Here is a 24,482-nt window from a genome sequence, read left to right as displayed (position 1 = left end):
CTGCGTCTTTTTAGGTTAAGAAGTTCTCCATTCCAAATGCATATAATCACTGTATGAATAATACATAAAACTATTTAGTACCATCAATGAGAGGGTTATTTGCAAAAAGAGAATTTATTTTAAAAACAGACATGTTACACATGTTAGTAAACACTAATTTCAGAGTCAGATCAAACTTCATCCAAATCTTAGCTATGTAACCTTAATACATAGCTAATTGCCTAGATATTTGGTTTCCTCATCTTTTTACTTGTAGCTAAAATGAGGTTACTTGTATCTTGTCACTTCCTTTTTAAAATGTTTAGAATGTTCTTAAACATTTTATTGGATGAAAAACATTCCAATTTCCTCCCTAAAACATTGGAGAGACGCAAAAAGGAGAAAAAATAATACAAATAAAGATGGCAATCAGATTTTCAATATGAAATAAAAGTAAATCCCACAAAATGAATATAATGCTTCTTAGTGTCGTTGAACTACACTTAGAATAAATCATAATTTTATTGTTAGGTAACAGAGAAGGAACCATGATACACCAAGGCACCTTGGTGGTAGTTCTGAGGCAAACAGTCACTAGAGTGCATCACTGGCTCTCACTGTCATATTAAGGTAGTCTAAGCACCCTAAAGCAGGCACAGGCAAACCACAATCCATGGGCCAAACATTCTTGTTTTGTAAATAAAGTTTTATTGGAACACAAACAGGCTATCATTTACATTGCATCTACAGCTGTTTTCAAGCTACAAGGACAAGTTGGATAATTGTGACCACATGGCCCACAATTATTTACTATCTGGCCCTACACAGAAAGTTTGCTGACCACTGTTCTAAAGCACTGCTACTCAAAGTTTTGGTTTACACATCTGAACTTTTTTGCTACTGAACGGAATGAGATGAGATGGTGTGAGAATATAAACCAATTATGTTACCAAGTACAATGATTATTTCAACTACACTCTTGTTTTCATTGCCAGGCTTTCTCAGTGAAGGACTTACAGTTTGGTTCAGGTTCCTTTTCTCATACTGGATAGGTATAAACAGCTCATTGATTAGCTACTTTGAATACCATGACTCTAAAGGTATATAGCCACAGCAGAAGGAACTACCCAAAGCTCAAAGGGATAACAGTGTCATTTAGAGACTTATCTTGGCACAGTGATCTAGGGTTTTGTAGCATTCGGTGATAGGTGTGGTAACTAATTAAATAGGATTCAGAAAATGGTTTTTATAGACTTTCTTCTCTTTACTCTTCCTAAGATTTACATTATTCCAAAAATCTTGTCTGCTATAGATTTATGTTTCAGCAAGGTGAAGTGTAACAACTAAAGTCCCTCTCCCTATCTTTTCTTAGTAGCAGGAAAGATGAAAATATTTGACCTCCAAAAACAGCTTTTTAAGAAAGTCAGTCAATAATATATTTTGCCTATTTAGCCTCTTTAATTTGCTGAGCAGATAGAAAACTATAATAGTAAATTCTATTTCTCTTGAAGTAAAAGAATTTTTAAAGCAAATCTATTCTCTGCAAATATTAACAGTATTTTATCCCATACTTTAAGTCCTAACTTAAAATAAATCATGCATCAATTAAAGAATACAGAATGAAATCCTACCGCTAACTTTAACATGAAATTTCCTTGAACAAATACACAATTTCTAAAGGCGCCAAAGGTAATTCGACTCAAGTAGCTTTCTGAAAAATAAAATTATTCAGGGACAGATTTTTATTGCAAATATTTACTCAAAAACTACTATATACAGCAGAATTTTAATAGCCATTTAAAACATTTAACATTCAGTGAAACAAAATTTAAGAATTCAAAGCACATTTAGGAAGTAAAAATGTAGCATTTTAAATAAATTTTTTAGTACTTTAAAGCAAACTACCGTTATTCATATTATTTATTTCTATATCTATTATTTTCTAGATGATAAAAAACAACTGAAAAATCAATTTAGCAGCCATTTTATGGATAAAATAGGATATGGATAAATTAGGCTAAATATCCCAAACCAATTTTTTACATCACTGCTTTAAAAGGTCCCATTTGAAGTTTCTATTATACAATTAAAGAAAAAGTCACTTAAACATGGCATGAGCCAGGACATGTTTTCAGTTTACTGCTTTACAATATCTACATTATACCATACTTTGGTTTGGTTTCCAGACCATTTTTATGGGTCTATTTCTAAAGATCATTAAAACAATATTAAAAACATAATAGCTATAGGGGTTTCAACAATGGGTTTCTATTTTATACAACTAGCACATCAAGGATTTCTGCACAGCTTACACACTGACAAAAAGCACAAATATAAATTTATATTTTAATTATTTCACTTTCACTGAAAGTTTAATTAAGGTAAGCTTACAGCCTGGCAGGCTAACACTTGTACGGAGGTACACAGATTGAAATATTCTGTTTACATGCTTCTGACAGTCTGGAATGTTATATTAAATCCAAAATTAATTTTATGTTCATCCAAATGCTCATTGGATCAATTAATTTAGCACTCTAAGCATGCTCCATTTACCAGCATCATACTCAAAATGAAGCCTTCATTAACAATGCCTATCAGCCATTATTTTAAATCAATTATCCCCAAAAGGCATGTGGTTTCCAGATCTTTTCCTTTAAATTAACTGAAAAGTTTAGATAGGTAATAAGAACTTTTAGCTTAGGACTGATGGAAGTTTCAAAAGCTTTATTATTATAATTAATATTCTAATAATCAATTCATACTAGCCACCAAGTTCTCCTCACAAACTGTTAAATTAAGACTTCTCTTTTGCAAACTTAACTTCCATTAAAATCCTATTATGTTTTAAAAGCTTCTTGGAAATCCATACAGATCAAGCTATTATCAGTGAACTGATTTAATAACCTGGGTTGAACATACAGGTAAAGTGTGTATGAATGACTTCCTTTGCATTTTTCTCTTTCTGAACTCTTATGTAACAGCACCACTGAGCTCATCTGATAGCACTGCTCCAAATGTTCTTACCGTTGGTACATTAAACTTAGAATGACTAATAAATTTCAACTTCTTTCTTTTTCATCTGCCAGGTCTACTGTTGTCTCTGTTGTGCTAGGGCTATTTTCTCCGGGAACACTGTCAGTTTGATCAGACACTACTTCGTCAGTCTTGGCTGAAGGATCACCACTACCTTTCTGAAGAATTTCTGTGGCTTCGTACTCAAGTACCTCTGATGGAGTCAAAGGTTCTAAATGAATACTGCCTTGCTCACTAACATCAGAACTAACAGATTCAGGTTCATCTCTTTTTCTCAAAAACTGATCAATGCTAACATCAGCAGATGTTAACCGCAAATCCTTAATATTCTTTGAAGAAAACCTAGTTTCACTGGAGTTGGAATCTTCAATCTGATCACATGAAATTATGTTCCCTGAACTCTGACACATCTTCAACTCTGTTTTCTGATAAATGTGCTCTATTTGTTTTTCCTTTTCTACTTTATCTGCATCAATATCTGAATCATGACTGAAGATATTCTTTAACCCAGTTTTCTGGTCTTCAAGACAGGTATCATTTTCCTTATTTGAAACTGTTATGCTTTCTTCACTTTTTGTTGCTAATGAGCCTTCAAATGAATTTGTATCACATCCATTTTTTTCTTCCTCTGAAGCTTTATCTTGTTTACTGAAAAAATAAAACCATTTATTAACTATTCCTTCATAACACAATGTATTTGAATGCTATCAAAATAAAGACATGCTCTTAAAAAAATCACCAAAAAAGGAAGAAAATAATCCAGGTCCCAAGTCCTTGTCATGTTACAGTTTAGGAGTGGCCATTTTCTTAGGCAAGAGAGTGAGAAACTCCAGAGGCACATCTTAAAAAGAGACCTGGGTAATCTATCAAAACTGGTTTTAGTCCTGGTAATCATTACTTTTATCTGTTCACACCCTTGCCTGTCTTTAAAATCTATGCATTCTTATTAATTTGTATGATTACTTTAAATAAGAAATAAATATATTTGGAAAAAACTTTTTAAAATGATTATATATCCTCCTAGAATGTCCCTCCCTATGCAAAATCAAGTAAGCATTCATAAACATTTCTCTAATTTTTAACATTCTAACTTAAAAAACAAAAACATGCCTAAAATATGTAAATATACAATATTCATACATACAGAAATATATGTGTTTGTAAACATAAATGTTTATGTGTATATGAGTGTGTCTACGTGTTCACTCTTACCCTGGCACGTTAACAGAAGCATAAAAGATTAGAAACAGTATATTAAAGAGGGTCTCCAGCTCCTTATCTGTTATAATACTTAGATCACTAAAAATAAGTTTAGTGATTACAGGTATCTTATTTCTTCTACTAATCCAGCCTGGAATTTGGACTTTTTCTGAATGAATTAACAAAATATCAAAGCAATGTTACCAAATGGTCATTTATTATTTATTAATTTATATTTATATAAGTTAAATAAGTCTGCTACTTATTTTGTTCTAATCTGTCTTTCGATTATTCTTGGGCCAATACCACCTAGTCTTACCAATTATAGACTAACAATGTACTTTATTATTTAATAGAGCAAATCACTTACTTTCCACTACTTTTCTAAGTTTAATAGTTTAAAAATGTAAAAGACATTTGCACAAGGATGTTCATAAAAACAATGTTTAAATAGCAAATACAGAGGGGTGCCTGGGTGGCTCAGTTAGTTAAACATCTACCTAGGGCTCAGGTCATGATCCTGGGGTCCTGAGATTGAGCCCCATGTTGTGCTCTCTGCTCAGTGTGGAGTCTGCTTCTCCCTCTTCCACTACCCCTCCAACTTGTAGTTGCTCTCTCTCAAGTAAATACATCAGGGTAGTAAATAGAAAAATATAAATCTTCTTTTAAACATCGTTGGTTTCCAAACCAAATCCCATTAGGATATTTTAACTAAATATTCATTATTAAACTTATAAATTAATTTGGAAATGTCTTATCACACATTAGTTATTTCCTGTCACAGTAAGTTTTCATTTTTCTTCATTTGGATCCTGCACATTTCTCTTTTTTGTTGTTATTGTGAATTAACTCTTTTGTCCATTGTATTTTATAATCATATGTTATTGGTATACTGAAAGATTCAGATTTTTGTAGCAACCTACCTTAATTAATACTCTCATTAATTTCATTCTTAGCTCATTTTCTTGGATCTTATAGGTCAGTTACACCATCTGCAAACAATTACAACATTTTCCTCATTTAAATTTACATAATTATTATTTTTGTTCAGATTTTATTGGACTAACTACAATTTATAGAAAAATTTAAATTATAGAGGGGTGATTAGTCTGCTTTTTCTAATTCCTTTGCTGAATTTTTGTTAACCACTCCCTCTGCCCCCAAATTCTAGGTGAAGAAAGGGCTAGATCATTTTTCTAGTAAAGTCTAAGAGACATCTTCACAAGGCATTATTCCATAATTTTCTTTTCAGGGGAAATAGATTAATTAATCTCATTTGCTTAACAAGCACCCTACACCTTATGCTGTATAGCTGTAAAATACACAGCATAAAGACAGATATGAGGAAATTACTTAATTTAAAAGACAAAATTATCTTTATCTATAAAAATTAAGTTCTAATATGAATGTTAGATTTTCTTTTGCTAAGAAATTTTCTAAAATAAGATAAAAATAGAGAGGGAGGCAAACCATACAAAACTCTTAACTATAGGGAAAAAAACAGGGTTGATGGAGAAATGGCATAAATGGGTGATGGGCATTAAGGAGGGCACTTGAAAGGATGAGTACTAGGTGTTATATGCAAGTGATGAATCACTAAGTTCTACCCCTGAAACTAATACTATACTACATGTTAAAAAACTTGAATTTAAATAAAATCTTGAAAGAAAAAATGTCTTGTGGTTTTTAGTGTTGATCAGAGCATTAAATTTTTTAAAGCCAATACCTGAAGTTTGAAACTTTTATGTTAAGGTCCCACCACAGAATGAGCTTTATAGCTTTTGAAAATACTTTAGGAAAAAAGATTTTAAGATTATCTGTTTGTAAAAATTGTCCCCATCTTGTAACTTGTAGGATTCTGTAACTGTTTAATAAGGGCAATTAAAATCTGTTAACATTGTATTTACTAGTAAGTACTTTTTAAAAATTTAACAACTATAAGATGTTTATTTACTTATTTAAAAAAAGATTTTATTTATTTATTCATGAGAGAATAGAGAGATACAGAGGGAGAGGCATAGGCAGAGGGAGAACAGGCTCCATGCAGGAAGCCCGACGTGGGACTCAATCCGGGACTTGAGGATCACACCCTGAGCTGAAGGCAGACGCTTAACTGCTGAGCCAACAATTAGATGTTTAAACGATGTTTAAAAGATTTCAAAACTAAGGATCTTCAGTATGTTTTTATTGTATGAAAATTTCAAATTTTTATTTTAACTAAATCTAAAATAACAAAATAAAATCTCAATTAACCAAAATAATGTAGGTCAAGTATTATCTTTTTATATACTTCAATTTCAAGAGATTCAATTTTTCCTTATATTTACCTTTCAGAATTTGATGTTTCTTTTTCTCCTTCAGCCATATTAGGTCTTGCAATTTCCTGAAATGATTAAGAATATGTTTCTTTTATATTCATGGTTAAGCTTAAACTACTTTAATTATACTAAACTTTCTGGATTAAAGGAACTTAAATATGCAACCTAATATAGCAAAGAAATAGAAAAACAATTTATTAATCTGAGGTACATACTATAATAATTTTTTTTTATAATAATTTTTTTATATCAAAAGCAGAATTTAAAAAAATCTTTAAAAAATACCTTTAAGAATTTCAGTATACCAGAAGTTTCTGAATCAAGATCATAAAGCAGTTATCCAGTTATAATAATACCTGCTTTTCTTAGACTCTGTGTAAAATATGCACTATAATGACAATTACTTGAATAGAAAACCAGTAAAACACAATTTGAATTTGAGTAACAAGTTGTATTCAAAATATTTTATACAAACATATTAAATATAAACACATGAAACATATCTGAAATTACAATTTCATATTTGGAGTGATGTTAACCCTTCCATTGTCAAACCAAGTAGTATGGGTTGATAGACAAATTAAATATTTTGCTTACTTGAAATGTTTTAAAATTTTTTTTAAATTTTTTATTTATTTATGATAGTCACAGAGAGAGAGAGAGAGGCAGAGACACAGGCAGAGGGAGAAGCAGGCTCTATGCACCGGGAGCCTGATGTGGGATTCGATCCCGGGTCAAAGGCAGGCGCCAAACCGCTGCGCCACCCAGGGATCCCACTTGAAATGTTTTATAGGAAGAAAAGAATATAGTAAAACTTTAGTAAGCCAGAAGCCAGCTTAATACTTTATAACAATTATCAATTATTAAGCACATACGGTGCATGAGATAGTATGTTAAGAGCTTTACACTGTCTCATTTAATACTCATAGACATTCTCAACTCCATTTTTTAACTCCATTTTTATAATAAGAAATATAACTATGTAGGTTAAGTAGAGAATCACCGGCAATAATCACAATAAGTGGTGAAGACTCAAATCTAGGTCTAGCACTTAACCATAGTGATTGAGGCCTGTGAAATTGATAATAGTATACTGATCACATACATTTGTGGTTTTTTGCTCTCCTAAAACCCTGCTAAAATGAGGCAGACATAAAACATTTTCATTCATAAAGACCAAAAAAAAAAAAAAACCCACCAAAGCATAATGATTGTCAATGAGATGTCAACAAATTTTTAGATGGAAAGTGGCTGGAGAAGTTGACTTTGCAGCATGCAAGAAGTTATAATTAAATTATCTGAGCAGGGGAGTGCAAGAAGAAAGGCATCAATTTGCCCAGAGAACTGAAGCAATCTGGTATTTGGAGGAATTCAGTACAAGATCCAGTACATATATAAAAATAAAGCACAAGGACTGCTGAGATCTCTAACTGCTCTTTCCCTAACTCACAACAGATACTTATCATTTCCTGTACCATAAAGGCTAAAAGTTAACTTTCTGACCTAGAGACAATTTAGACTTATGAACACCAGGAATGGCAAAGGGCAGCCATGAGGAACTGGGAGAAAACAGAAAAAATTAGTCAAAGTCCATAAACTGAATAAAGGTCCCCACAGTTCTTCCTGCCTGGCTCCTAGAATGCCAGCAGCTAGAGCAATCAGTCTTCACTCTACCACCAACAGCTGGAATCTAGAAGATTCTTCTTTGGAGAAAATTATCAGCCTCAAGACAGATAAGGTTTCCCATAATGACTTTGAAAGCATCTTCCTCACCAAAGAATCAGTCAGCTCAGCATCTGATTTCCTATGATGAAGTCTAAACAATCCCCATACAGACTGTGCAGATTGTACAGAGCATGAATCCAGGAGGATTAACTAACCTTCACATTTTAATCCATGTCAGCAATTCTCCAAGTGTGTTGCGCAGACACCTCGGACCTCCAAGACACTTTCAGGAGGCAGGTGAAGTTAGAATTCTTGGTACAAAAGCAGTAGTGAACAAACATGCTGGCATCTTAACATGAATCAAGGAAGTGGCATTGAACCAAAACTATTCTAGTAATGACTGTAGTTTTTACTGGCAAACACCAGCAGTAAAATTCACTTTATTAAATATCAATCTTTGAGTTCATGTCTTTTGAATATTCTGTGTGATAAAATAGGAAGTATGCATAAAGCACTGCTGTTGTGTACTGAAATACTTGGGTCTATGATGGAGTTGTAAGCTGAACTTTGGCAAAAATTTTTCACAGAACATCATTTTTATTTTAAAGGATGACTGTCAAACTATGAATATTTAGACTTGGTTATTTAGGAGACGTTTTCTTGAAAATTGACAAAATGAGCCTATCACATCAAAGATAACTGACAGTGATTATTGCCAGCAATAAAATTCAAATATTAAATTTTAGGAAAACTTGTATTCATCATTGATTAGATTAATGCTAATATTAATGAATGACTTGATGTTATACATAAACATGTCAACACTTGCATGATCTATGTAACTCAGTGAACTAATATTTTTCAAATGACTAATCTATGATGTTACAAAATCATGCATGAATAAAAGGTCCAATCAAAGTGTAAGACAGATCAATAGATTTTAATGTATCAAAGCATAATAACTTTGATATGGAATAAGATTCTACATTGCAAAAAGCCTTTAAGAAAACTTCCACTTGTCTATTTTTGATGTAGTATCAAAAAAATCACAATTATTTGAAAAGTGCTAGGTAAGGCTGGATATTCTTCATATATTTCAACCACAATAACATATCATGATAGACTGAATGCTGAAACATGAGAATCCAGTTTTCTTCTACTTAGACATTACAAAGATATGTTAAAGGATAAAACAATACCAGTCTTCTAACTAAATTTCTTGTGTTTATAGTTATAGTAAATAGTTCTTTTTCAGAAAAATGTTATTTATGGAACTATATAGGAGGTTTATTAGTTTGATTTTTAAGTTACAATAGTTTTTAGATCTCATTTTTAATTTCTAATATGGTAAATCTAATACTTTTTGAGAGTATATGTAAATAGTATCCTTTGGATTTCTGCAGTGTACAACTTGTATGACTATATAAGGCAACCTTGTTCCCATTCAACAAGCTTTCAATGAACTCTGTATTCACTCTTTAGTGTATCAGCAGCCAAAGATCACCATACCATTGAAGACATCCTTTATTTTTTAATTTTTTAAAAAAGATTTTATTATTTATTTGAGAGAGAGAGAGAGAGAGAGAACTGGAGGGAGAGGGAGAGAGAATCTGAAGCAGACTCTGTGCTAAACACAGAGCGTGACTTGGAGCTTAATCTCACAACCATGATATCATGACCTGAGCTGAAACCAAGAGTCAGACACTTAACCAACTGAGCTACCAAGGCGCCTCTGAAGACATCTTTTAACATCAGAAATAATAAAATAAATAGAAAGGGAATTTTAAAAAAGGAGCTAGGAGATAGATATCAGAGGCATTGCTGGGAAACAAGAGGAAAGAAAATATACACTTAATATTCCCAAAGAAGTATGTTATTACATCCACTAAACAAGAACAAAAATTATGAAGACAGCAATTGAAGAATAAAAATACTAAAGAGCTCTTCAAAATTAAATATATGACAAATAAGTTTAGAAAATCTTTTTAAAAAGATTGAATGAAAAAGACAAAAAGTTGGAAGGCAAGAAAGAAAATACCATACAATTAAAGGAGTGAATGCAAGAAATAGTGTCACATCAATGAGTTGAGAGAGAGAGAGAGAGAGAGAGAGAGAGAGAGAGAATGAACAAAGAAAAGCGAAAATTTACCAAAGAACTAATACAAGAAAACTTCCCCAAACATTCAAATTACAAAAGCTTATTAAACGCCTACCATAATGAAAGAAAAAAGGATGACTGGAGAACATATCACGAAATTTCAAAACACCAGAAATAGAGATAATCATTAAAGTTGCCAGAAAGAACAAAAGTACCAAAATGAAAAGAAACTGGAGCAAGAATGGCATCAGATTTATCAAAAATAATACTTGTAAAACTGCACAGGAAAAATGATTTCCATGTACTTTAACCAAACTATTATTTATGTAAATACAGTTTAAAATACGCAATGAATGACAAAAGTTGTTAGAGAACATGTTTTATCAAAATAGGAAGTAAACCAAGAAAAAAGGAACTCCTAGTTCAGAAAATAGAATATCCAATACAATTAAGTAGCAAAGGAAAATCTATGCACCAGGCTTAGAGGTCAACTAGTTTAAACTGAAGGAGATCTGAGAGGAGATATCAGAAATTGTCTCCAACAATTTCTTTTGATGTGTGTGAACATTTGGAAAAAATACTTCCAAATATTAGACAAAAATAATTGCAACATTAAAAAAAAACAGCATTAGGCATGTAGAAAACTAAACAAATGAGTAAAGATATATATTGTTTAACTCTACAAAATTAAGATAAAGGAAAAAAAATCATAGTAGTACTTCCTGGCTCAATACATAAAAAAGTCTCAAAAATTGTGATGTAACTATGCTGACGTCAGTGTTATGCCAAGCCCACTGGAACCTGAGATAGAAGGAAAAATACATATCCTTATACACACATTTTTGTCTTTATTGTGGTAAAATACACATAAAATTTACCATCATAACCACTTTTAAGCGTACAGTTTAGTGGTCCTGAATACATTCACATTGTTGTGTGACCATCACCACCATCCATCCCCATAACTTCTTTCATCTTGTAAAACTAAAATTCTCTACTCATTAAACAATTAACTCCATATTCTCCTCTTCCCCTCAGTCCCTGACCATCACCACTATACTCTGTCTTTATGATTCTGACTATACTAAGTACCTCATAAGGGGAATCATACTGTAGGTCTTTCTGTGACTGATTAATTTAGCATAATGCATTTAAGGCTTATCCATGTTGTAGCATACTGCAAAATTTCCTTCCTTTTCACAGCTGAATGATTCCATCGTATGTTTAAATCACATTTTGCCTATTCATTCATCTATAGATGGATACTTGGTTTACTTCTGTATCTTAGCTATTGCGAATAATGCCACTATGAAAATGAGTGTACAAATATCTCCTTTACTCTCTGTTTTCAATTCTTTTGGGAATACTGAGAAGTAGAATTGCTGAATCATATGTATTTTTTCTTTTGAAGAGCCCCAAAGTGTTTTCCACAGTGGTTGTATCATTCTACATTCCCACTAACAGCACACAAGGGTTCCGACTTCTCTACATCCTTGTCAACACTTGTCTTCTGTTTTTTTTTTTTTCTTTAAATAGTAGCATCCTAACAGGTATGAGGAGGTATTTCATTGTAGTTTTTATTTGCATTTCTTTAATAATTAGTATTATTGCATATCTTTTCATCTTATTGGCTATGTATGTATCTTCTTTGGAGAAAACTTTGTTCAAGTCCTTTACCCATTTTTTAATTGAGTTATTTTTTGTTATTGAGTTTTAAGAGTCCTTTAAATATTCTGGATATTAACCCCTTATCAGATATATGATTTGCAAATATTTTCTTCCTTTTGTAGGTTATCTTTTTATTCTGTGGATAGTGTATCTGATGTACGAAATTTAAAAATTTTCATGAGTCTAATTAGTCTTTTTTTTTTCCCCTTAACATGCCTTTGGTGTGATAACCAAGAAATCATTGTCCAATGTCCATGAAGTGTCTATCTTGCTTTTTTCTAAGAATGTTATTGTTTTTAATCTTACATTACGGTATTTGACCCAATTTTAGTTTATGTTTGTATGCAGTATTAGGTAAGGGTCCAACTTCATTCTTTTCCATGTGGATATCCAGTTTTCCCAGCACTGCTTATTGAAAAGACTGTCCTTTCCTCATTGGTCTTAGTCATCTTGTCAAAAATCATTTCACCCTATATTTGAGTCTTTATTTCTAGACTCTTTAATTCTATTCCACTAGTCTATGTGTCTGTCTTTATGCCAATACTACATTGTTTTGATTTCTGTAGCTCTGCAGTAAGTTCTAAATCAGTGTGACTCCTCCAGTTTTGCTTTTCTTTTTCAAAATTGTTTTAGCTACTTGAGGCTCCTTGAGATTCTATATAAATTTTAGGATGGGATTTTCTATTTTTACAAAAGTAAAAAAAAATTCTTTAGGATTTTTGTATGGATTGCAATAAATCTGTAGATTCATTTGGGTGGTATGGGCATTTTAGAAATATTAAGTCTTCCAATCTGTGAACATGGGCTGTTTCCATTTATTTATGTTTTAATTTCTTTCAGTAAGATTATATAGTCTTATTTTACAAGTCTTTTTTCCCCTGGTTAATTCCTATTTCATTCTTTTTGATGCTATCATAAATAGAATTATTTTTATAAGTTCCTTTTCAGACTGTTCCATGAATACAGAAATGCAACTGATTTTTGTGTATTGACTTTGTATCCTACGACTTTGCTGAATTCATTTATTAGTTCTAATAAGATTTTCTTCAGTTTCTACATAAACAGGATAATTTTACTTTCTTTTTTCAATTTGGTTGCCTTTTGTTTCTTTTTCTTGACTAATTGTTGTTTCTGGGTAGAGCTAAATCTAGCTCTAAATGTCTGTTAAATCTAGTTGGCTTATTAAGCTAGTTCCTTACTGACATCTGATTGTTCTCTCCATTATTTTAAGTGGGGTATTGAAGACTACACTTGTATTGTAGAACAGTCAATTCTTCCCTTCAATTCTGTCTCATTTATTTAGGTGATTTGTCATAGGTACATAAACATATAATTGTTATATCTTCCTGCTGTATTGAAATTTATATGCATATATAATGTCTTTCTTTCTAGTAACTTTTTTTCATTTAGTCTATTTTTGTCTGATATTAGTAAAGACACCCATGTTCTCTCTTGATTATTATTTGCCTGGATTATCTTTTTTATTCTTTCATTTTAACTTATCTCTTTAGATCTCAAGCGAGTCTCCCATAGACTGCTTGCAGTTGGATCCTGTGTCTTTATCCATTCTGCCAACATCTGTCTTACAATTGGAGAGTTTAATCCATTTACATTTAAATTAGTTATTGATAAGGAGGGACTTATATCTATCATTGTATTATTTTTTATATGCCTTATAACTTTTGTTTTTTTGTTTTTTTTTTTTAATTTTTATTTATTTATGATAGTCACAGAGAGAGAGAGAGAGAGGCAGAGACATAGGCAGAGGGAGAAGCAGGCTCCATGCACCGGGAGCCTGATGTGGGATTCGATCCCGGGTCTCCAGGATCGCGCCCTGGGCCAAAGGCAAGCACCAAACCACTGCGCCACCCAGGGATCCCGCCTTATAACTTTTGGCACACATTTCCTCCACTAACTGTGGAGGAAACTGTTTGTTGATTGTGATGAAATGTTTAAATTCTTTTCTCACTTCCTTGGTGTATACTTATTTTTTTCTGCAGTTACCATGGGAATTACATCTAACATTGTAAGGCTGTCACCCTCTAATTTGATTTTATACCAGCTTAACTTCAGTAACATAACAAAAACTTTGCTCTGCAGCTCCACCCCCACCCCCCCTTAGGGCTGTTGTCACAAAATTATATCTTTATAAACTGTGTAGCCAGACATAATCTGGTAATTATTTTAAGTGCATTAGTTTCTTAAATTATGTAGAAAACAAGATTTGGAGTTGGAAATCAAAGTTATAGTAATGCTAGCTTTTACACTATTTTTTTCTTTTAACGAATCTCTCTTCATTCATGTAGAAAATAAAAATTAGTTATGAAGCACTGTTATAATAATACTAATTTTTATAATTGCCCATGTACTTACCTTTATTTCTCCATATATCTTGGAGTTACCGTGTACTGTCCTTTCATTTCACCATACAGGACTCCTTGAGGATTTCTTGCAGGGCAGACCTAGTAGTCACAAACTCTCTTAGGTTTTATGTCAGAATATCTTTTGAAGGATAGTTTTAACAGATCTAAAATTACTGAATTTTTTTCTTTTAGTACTTTGAATATATTAGTCCACAGCCTTTTGGCCTCCAAAGATTCTGATGAGAAATCTGTTGATAATCTTATTGAGAATCATCCTCATGTGATGATTTGCTTCTCTCTTGCTACTTTCAAGATTCTTTGCCCTCTCAGGAGTTTGATTATAATGGGTCTCAGAGTGGGTCTTTTTTATTTCTTACTTGGAATTCACTGTGCTTCGTGATGTTTACATCCATGTGTTTCATCAAATTTAGGAAGTTTTCAGTCATTATTTCTTTATGTCTGTCTTTGTCTCTGTCAAATATTCTCTGGGATTCCCATAATATGTATGTTGGTCTGCTTAATGATTGGCTCCAACTGCCTTAGGGTCTGTTCATGGTTTCCTCAATCCTTTCTGTTCCTCAGACTCACTACTTTCCATTGTCCTATCTTCCAAGTTTGCTGATTTTTTTTCTTCTGTCTGCTCAGACTTTCCTTTGAGTCATCCTAATGAATTTTTCATTTGCCGGTAATGTACATTTCAGCCCCAGAATGTCCTTTTGGTTATTTTTCAGATTTTCTCTCTTTAATATTCCCATTTTATTATGATATTGTTTTCTTGACTTTCCCCACATATTCCTTTTGTTCACTGGGCATCTTTAAAATAGTTGTTTTAAAGTCTTTGTCTAGTATATCTGCCATTAGGTCTTTTTCAGGACCAGTTTCTATTGATATTTTTTTTTCCTTTGAATGGGCCACTTGACTGTTTTGGTGTGTCTTGTGATATTTCCATTGAAACTGGGCATTTGAAACTAATAATGTAGTATCTCTGCAAATCAGATTATACCCCTACCCAGTGTCTGATGTTTTTGGTACTTTTGTTTCATTGATTGTCTAAGCTTCCTCTGTTGCCGAGATAAACATGAGATGTAAACCTAAGATTTTCTCAGGTCTATTCTGAGCTTTTCTCTGGGCAAGTACAACCCATAACTTAACCCATATATGTGATTGTTGCTGAATGTCCTAGTCTTTAATGTCAGGCTTCTGAAAGGGGAAAAAGCAAAAAATTAAGGGGGAAAAAAAGGGCACTGTACCTTTAAATCCCCTGGAAGTCACATCAATTATAAAGGGAAGGGATTGCAACAATGAGGAGAGCTGTAACAACAATGTGCCCACTTCTGTGGAATGCTGTAGTGAGAAGCATCAATTAGTGACAACAGCACAGATCCTTAATATTTGGAAGGTGGTACCATTTTTGGCCAGTCTGGTCCCATAAGCTGTGTGCAAGCTGCTCCAGGAACGTGTGCACAGCTGCCTGTCACGTGGCTGAGGGTAGGGGATGGGTAGCTGTTACTGTGCTGAATGCTTAAATTGACTGATACTGATTGCAACATACTGCCCAAGTCTTCCCCTGGAAGTTGCAGGCATTCAACAGACTCTAGAATTTCAAAATACAGAAATATTCCATTTTACTGCACATCACAAATACTGCCTTTTATTTTACAAATTGAAGATTTATGGCATCCTTGGTGCCATCCAAGCCTGAATGACAGTATATATGTTTAATACTTAGTTCACTGAATGTTTTGAGCCCACTGTTGAGACCTACTGCTCAGAAAAAAAAAGATTCCTCTCAAAATATTACTGTTCACTGACAATGCACTTGGTCACCCAAGAGCTCTAATGGAGATATACAGTGAGATTAACAATGTTTTCATTCCTGCTCACACAGCATCCATCCTATAGCCCTGGACCAAGGGATAATTTCAACTTTCAAGTCTTATTATTTCAGAAATACATTTCTTATGATTACAGCTGCTTATACATAGTGGTTCTTCTGGTGGATCTGTGTAAAGTCAACCAAAAACCTTCTGGAAAGGATTCATCATTCCAGATGCCATTAAGAAAATCCATGATTCATGGGAAGGGTTCAAAATATCAACATGGATGGGAGTTTGCAAGAAGTTGAGTCCAACCCTTATAGGTCACTGAGGAGTTCAAGACTTCAGAGGAAGAAGGAACTGCAGGTGTGGTAGAAATAGCAAGAGAACTAGAATTAGAAGTAGAGCCTGAAGATGGGACTGAATTGCTGCAGTCTCATGATAAAACTAATGGTTGAGGTGTTGCTTCTTATGGATGAATAAAAAAGTGGTTTCTTGAGATGGAATCTACTCCTGGTGAAGATGCTGTAAAGACTGTTGAAATGACAACAAAAGATTCAGAATATTACACAAACTTCATTGATAAAGCAGTGGCAGAGTTTAAGAGGGTTGACTCCAATTCTGAAAAAAGTTCTATTAGTCAGCCAGTAGCCATTAACATGGAGGCAAGACTTTTCACCAGCAAAACTATTACTGCTTGCTAAAAGCTCTGACAATAGTCAGCATTTTTTTGATAACAGAGAATTTTTAATAAAGGTTATGTACATTGTTCTTTTATATGTAATGATATTGCATACTTAATAGACTGTAGTATAGTGTAAACATAACTTTTATATGTACTGGAAAACCAAAAAGTTCATCTGACTTGCTTTATTGAAATATTTGCTTTGTTGAAGTATCTGGACCCAAACCTGCAAATACCTGTGAGGTATGCCTATAGCTACATGGGAGAGATGTAACTGCCAATGTAACTTGTCTAGGTGAGAAGATAGAATCCTGGTGCTTTCTACTCTGTCATTTTCCCAGTAGCTCAGAATATTTTTTCCCAAAATATTAATTGAAAAATTGAAAAGCAGGTGTATTGAACTCACAAAAGTAATTGAAGTTTAAACACTTCTACCAAAACCAGAATTTATTATTTCATTTTACTGGCTTTAAGGGAAGCACATGTATCAATACTTTCAAATGTATTTCTTTTCCTATCTTGTTTTCAAATAAGCAAATAGTCATGTTTACCAATTTCTCTTGACAAGCGACAATTTTAAATAATTTAAAACTAACTTCAGCTTACTGAAGTATCTTTTACAGGATGTTACTGTGGCTAGTATTGTTTTAATGTTCTGATAACATTTTGTTAATTGATTAGCTAAATGCAATTCTTAATTTAATTTTACAATTTGTTGATATTGTGATAAGCTATTCTCATGAAATTTCTATAAAACTTAGCTCATTAAGATATTTAAGAATGGAGTCAGTGGCTGCTTTTTGTAAATCAATGTAATTTATAGAAAATAACTTTTTCCAGTTTAAAAATTCAAAATCTGAAGACTTCATTAAATTTTTCATATATATATATTTCAAATATGAAGCTAACACATTAATAATCTTAGTGTCTATTCAATAAGCACGCTCCCTATAAAAATCAATACTCTCACTCATTGATTTATACATTTCCAATTTCTTTTCATATAATTTTGAAATTCATGTGAATATTTACCTCTCTTGCTCAAGTTTTATATTCACTGAACACACTTTTAAAATTAGTTTCATTTGTTGTAAGCAAAGGGGCAGGCCTTTTATTAAGCATGTAGTTTTATTTGTGGTCATTTTTCTGATTGCAGAGTTTTATTAATTCTTGCTACTTTGTTCAAGATATCATCCCGTACAGATAATTTGTGTAAAAATCTAATATATTTGTACCAAGAAGCTCTTGAGTCCAACATAATTTTGATATATCTTTTGATATATATTTTCTTATTATATAAACATCTTTAATTTGTATGCAAAGTGTATCAAGTGCATTTAATCTTGATGCCTATATCTATGTGATTTTAATTTTAGAAGAGACAAGAATGTTCCATCTGCTTTTGAATTACCCCACTCCCAAAATACATATCCTTTCTACAATACTAAAAAAGATTAAAAAAAAGATAATCATATTTGAATTCACAGATGAAGTATTTTATAATTATGAGCTGAGCAAGGCACAAATTTGGCATAATTGTTTCTTGGGAGAAATACTGGCTTATATGCCCTTGTATACATTTGCCAAATCTGCCCCATTATCATATCCCTGGCCAGGACAATTTTTAAATAATCTTTTTCTAACTTATTAAGTTCCATAAGCTTGACCATATCTACTTTTTCTTTAAAACAAAAACTGTTTTATTGAGATAAAATTGTCCAGTTTTTCCTTCCTTTTGTTTCAATCAAGTCAAATAAAACTCTCCCCTTACAATGATATCATTCTTAATGTAAATATACCTAATCATCAGATACATTTATTACAAATAATATCAGATAATATATTACAAAGAATAAGAACATGTATTTTTTTATTCTCCATAGTATTTCAGATTTAACATGATTGCTAATAGAATCACACATTTTTTAAACTTTACTAGACAAAACAGAATCCTTTTAATGACTAGCTGTATGATTATAAGCTCCTATAAGTTCAAGTGAATGCAGAAACAATAGTTTCCCATGGTCCTCTAAGAGAGAAATAATTTTTGTATAAAGCACACATTTAACATCACTGATACATATTTCATCACATTCTGTAAAGCATCATCTATTAAACTATCAGTTTGAAGATATGTTTAAAAATACTTCCATTTTATTTATTTATTTTTTTTAAGAATTTATTGAGTGTCTACTATGTCCTAGGTAGTAAGCATTAGTCCTTCCATTATTAACAAAGAGGTTTTTTTATACCCCTTTGATCTGACTGCTTCTCGTGCAGGCCCTGGAATATCTAATTAAGTAGTTTTGCATCTTCAAAGCAAGGAAGCCAATGAAGGATTCCTTTTTTTTTTTTTTTTTAAAGAGCACTGCTTTATTTATTTATTTATTTATTTATTTATTTATGCTATCATAAATAAATAAATAAAGAGAGAGAGAGGCAGAGACACAGGCAGAGGGAGAAGCAGGCTCCGCGCACCGGGAGCCTGATGTGGGATTCGATCCTGGGTGTCCAGGATCGTGCCCTGGGCCAAAGGCAGGCGCCAAACCGCTGCGCCACCCAGGGATCCCAAATACTTCCATTTTAAAAAGCATTAAGCTGGTATAAGGAATTTCTGTAATTACAAATTCTTTTCAAATTTTTCCAATCCTTGAAAGAACTTTTTGAGCTGCAAAAAATTAATTATATTGTATTATTGCTAAAAAGTATATGTACAGGGAACAAAAGTAAGGATTCTTTGGAATAAATGAGCCAGTCACAATGGACCAACTCAATGTGAGACCTTTTTTTTTTTTTTTAAAAAAAGATCCATCTTTTGAAAATTTTTGCTCACATGTAAAACAGATACTCTAAAATCTGCATCTTGTCCTTGGATAGGCCAATGCTCTATTAAGAACATTTTTATTATATTAGAAATAGATGGCCACAATGAAGAATTAAACTTATTTCAAAAGACACCTTATTTTCTTGCTCATGCTTATAATCACTAGCTTCTGAGACTAAGAACATTTCCATTTTCTTTATCTTTTCCTCACAATGCAAAGAAAAGTTTTTAACTCTGAATTTCCTAGTAATTCTATTCTAATAGTGTCAATGTTAAAGACTTCATAATTTTCAGTAGCTGGAAAAGTTTTCTAGCCTAACTTGTTATAGTGTCCTATAATTCTCATTATTTTTTACTTGTATTTTTCATCTTCTGAACAATGTACTACTTGACTTCTTATACCATATTTGTTTTTAAAAATCTTTGGTATACATTTTCACTATATTTATTTTTAATTAATACATACAGTTAAACATAGTATTTAACAATCAAATAGGTGTACATAAACATTTGTATGAAAATTTTATGATTGCGAACAACAGAAAATTACATACCAGGAAAATCGATAAATGCTTAAACAGAGGAATTTATCCCAAATCAAAGAACAAGATAAGGCCCAGCCAAAGATCTAAGTGAAAAGATGTAAGTAACATGCCTGATAGAGAATTTAAAGCAACAATCATTAGGATACTCACTGGGCTTGAGAAAAGAATAGAAGACATCAGAGAGACTCTTACCACACAGATAAAAGAGTTACAAAAGAATCAATCAGAGATGAAGACAATAAATGAGATTGGAAATAGGCTTGATGCAAGGAACAGCAGGCTAAAAGAAGTAGGGGGATGAATTAGTGACAAAGAAGGGGAAAAAATGGAAAATAATGAAGCTTAATGAAAGAGAGAAAGAAGAATTATAGGAAATGAGAGCAGACTTAGGGAACATATAGAGTAATTATGAAATCATAATAACATTAGTATTATAGGAGCCCCAAAAGAAGGAGAGAGAAAAAAGGGGGCAGAAATTTTATTTGAGGAAATAATAGCTGAAAACTTCTAAATCTGGGGAAGGAAACAGACATCCACATGTAGGAAGCACAGAGAACTCCATCAAAATAAAGAAAAGCAGGCCAACACCAAGTCTTATTGTAACTAACTTTGCATAATATGGTAATAAAGAAAAAAATTGTAAAAGCAACAAAAGAAGTCCTTAATTTACAAGGGGAAGATCCACAAGGCTGGCTGGAGATTTCTCAACAGAAGTTTGGTAAGACGGAAGGAAGTGGCATGATATACTCAAAGAGCTGAATGCAAAATATCTGCAGCCAAGAATACTCTATCCAGTAAGGCTATCATTCAAAATAGGAGGAAAGATAAAGGGATTCCAAGACAAAGACTAAAGGAAATTGTGACCACTAATCCAGCCCTGCAAGACATAATAAAGGGGACTCTTTAAGTGAAAAGTAAAGACCAAAAGGGGCAATGGGAACAGAGGATCAGAGAAAATTTCCAGAAACAATGACAAAACAAGTAATCAATCCCATTTACAAATGCACCAAAAATAGTAACATACCTAGGAATAAACCTAACCAAGAGGTAAAAAATCTGCACTCTGAAAACTATAAAACACCAGTGAAAGAAATTGAAAGAGGATACAAAGAAATGGAAAGACATGCCATGTTCATGGATTAGAAAAACAAATAGTTTTAAAATGTCTATACTACCCAAAGCAATCTCCACATTTAATGCAATCCCTATCAAATACCAACAGCATTTTTCACAGAACTAGAACAAACAATCCTAAAATCTGTATGGAACCACAAAAGACACTGAAGAGCCAAAGCAATTTTGAAAAAGAGAAACAAAGCTGGAGGCATTACACTTCTGAACTTCAAGTTATACTACAAAGCTGTAGTTATCAAAACAGTGTGGTACTGGCACAAAAACAGATACCAGATCAATGGAACAGAGTAGAAAGCCGAGGAATAAACCCACAACTATATGGTCAATTAATCTTCAACAAAGCAGGAAAGAATATCCACTGGTAAAAAGATAGTCTCTTCAACAAATCATGTTGGGAAAGCTGGACAGAAAGATGGAAAAGAATGAAACTGGAACACCTTAACATCACACACAAACATAAACTCAAAATGGATGAAAGACCTACATGTGAGACAGGAAACCATTAAAATCCTAGAGAACCTCTTTGACATTGGCCACAGCAACAAAAGCAAAAATAAACTATTAGGACTTCATCAAAATAAAAAACTTCTGCACAGCGAAGGAAAACAATCAACTAAACTAAAAGGCAACCTATGAAATGGAAGAAGATATTTGCAAATGACATATCTGATACAGATTAGTATCCAAAACTTATAAAGAACTTACAAAATTCAACACTCAAAAAATCAATAATCCAATTCAGAAATGGGCAGAAGACATGAAAAGACATTTTTCCAAAGAAGACATACAGATGGCCAGCAGACAAATGAAAAGATGCTCAACATCACTTATCATCAGGGAAATACAAATCAAAACTACCATGAAATTATCACCTCACATCTGTCTGAATGGCTAAAATCAACAACACAAGAAACAACAGGTGTGGCAAGGATGTGGAGAAAGGGGAATCTTGTACTGTTAGTGGGAAAGAAACTGGTGCAGCCACTCTGGAGAACAGTATGGAGTAAAAAGTTAAAAACAGAACTGCTCTACCATCCAACAACTGCACTACTAGTATCTATCCAAAGAATACAAAATACTAATTCAAAGAGATACATTTACACTGATGTTTATAGCAGCATTATCTATAGTAGACAAATAATGGCAAGAGCTCAAGTGTCATCGACTGATGAAGAGGATTATATACATAAACAACATATATAATGGAGTATTACTCAGCCATGAAAAAGGATGAAATCTTTCAATTTGCAACAACATGGATGGCACTAGAGAGTATTATGCTAAGCAAAATAAGGAAAGCAAAATAAGTCAGTCCAAGAAAGACAAATACCATATGATTTCACTCATATGGTGAAATGACCAAAGACAAAAAAAAAAAAAGAGAGGGGGAGGCAAACCAAGAAACAGATTCCTGATAAGAGAGAACAAACTGATGGTTACCAGAGGGGAGGTGGGTAGAGGGATGGGCAAAACAGGTGATGGGGATTAGGGAGTGCACTTGCTGTGATGAGCACCCGGTGTTGTATGGAAGTGTTGAATCACTATCTTGTACACCTGAAACTAATATTACGCTATATGTTAACTAAGTGGAATTTAAATTAAAACTTAAGAAAAAAAAAAGGCATCTGTACCTGACTCCTCTCTATTACTCCCTACCTATGTTATAATGAAAGTACACTAATCCTGAAACTGGAGGGGATGATTCATGATATATATATATATACAGTTGGAGAACAATAGCAATGGACTGTTGTATTATATAGAATACACAGTAGCAGAACAGAGGCTATGTCAGAAGCCAGTAAATTATACAAATTCCAACTATAATCTAGTATATGAAAGGAATTAATTTTCAAAGAGAAAATGTAAAACTATAGAAATGAAAAAGACTGAGACCAGGAAAATATATAACACTGATTCTAACAAATGTATCTGATCAAAATCTTGAAGACTAACTCAAGCTATCCATCCTTGAGGTGGTATCCATATCAGAGGTGCAGCTAAAATAAATACCTGTATCTATTTGAAGTACTATCCATGTCACATATATTCTTGAAAGAAATACCTGGACCAAGATTGCTCTATGTGGCCTTCCAGTCAATACAGCTTCCTTTAACTCTGCTTGTAGCTTACTAAATTTTTAGTGTAATGTTTTTTCTTTTAACAAAAAATAAACAAGAAATTCGGCTTTTGTATGAAAGGTGGTTTCATTTGACACAGATGAAACAGGGCAATCAGAGGAAAGTAAGAGTTTGATGACTTATTCTAGTCAAGTATGAACGTATAAGAAAATAATCAATAGATGATGTGATAAAATTATGGATTTATAAATTTTCTTTGTTCATGCCTTTACATTTTTGGAAAGAAGAGAAGTAAACCCTGTTGCCCCCAGGGAATGGTGACTGACTGTGGCTAGGGCATGAAGAAAAAATCCTACTCTCAAGACCCAGAACACAGAGCTGGATTAAGAGTGAGGCTAAACCAGAACAGAGAACATCACCCCATTCCCTACCACCCACCTCCAGGCTATCAAACACCAAATAACAAGCAACAACAGTACTGCTAGAAGAAAGGGAAGAGTATATATATATATATATATATATATATATATATATATATATATAGAGAGAGAGAGAGAGAGAGAGAGAGAGAGAGAGAGAAAGACATACTCTCTAAGGCTCAGTCTCACAGGGAGAGATAAAACTAAGTGTGAAACAAGAACACTGAGGGAAAAAACCTCCAGCAACATAACCCACCCTCAGCACAAAGAAATACTATAGGAATTGAACCTGGTAGTACACTGAGGGTAACCATAGCAACAAGAGCCAAAATTCAGATACTCAGATCAACTCATTGCTAGGTGAAACCAAATCACATAGTAATGATCTAACATAAGAAACAGTATGCCCATTTTCAGATATAAATATTATTTATCTCAGTCCTACAAATAATTTCTTGCTTTCAACCAAACATTATGCAATACACAAAAAAGCAAGGGGGGGGGGGGAATGGACTGTCAGGAGAACCAGACTCAGATATGACCCCGCTACTGGAACTATCAGAAAAATTTAAATTACTATTATTAATATGTTAAATGCTTTGGTGAAAATAGGAGGACAACATGCATGACTACAATGGGAATTTTAACAGAGG

The 24,482-nt window shown here is 32.8% G+C and overlaps 1 protein-coding gene across 6 annotated transcripts in view; it reads right to left on the bottom strand.

The window, feature by feature from the left end:
* Nucleotides 1-667: 667 nt before the first annotated feature.
* ZNF280D (zinc finger protein 280D) overlaps nt 668-24,482 on the bottom strand; it is a 124,987-nt gene continuing 101,172 nt past the window's right edge. For 4 of the 6 annotated variants that reach the window (XM_041738487.1, XM_041738477.1, XM_041738459.1 and 1 more), the window contains 2 exons: nt 6,540-6,595; nt 668-3,660 (listed from right to left, as the gene is read on the bottom strand). In XM_041738487.1, the coding sequence (XP_041594421.1) occupies nt 3,039-3,660; nt 6,540-6,595 (678 nt within the window). In that variant the 3' untranslated portion in view covers nt 668-3,038. Of the gene's footprint in view, nt 3,661-6,539; nt 6,596-14,334; nt 16,676-24,482 lie in introns of those variants that run through there. The other 2 variants (XR_005985249.1, XM_041738541.1) reach the window with 2 other exon arrangements.

The sequence above is a fragment of the Vulpes lagopus genome, chromosome 2 (assembly GCF_018345385.1).
Source record: "Vulpes lagopus strain Blue_001 chromosome 2, ASM1834538v1, whole genome shotgun sequence".
Classification (NCBI taxonomy): domain Eukaryota; kingdom Metazoa; phylum Chordata; class Mammalia; order Carnivora; family Canidae; genus Vulpes; species Vulpes lagopus.
The sequence above is the reverse complement of the archived record's forward strand: the minus strand, read 5'-3'. Positions and strand labels throughout refer to the sequence as shown.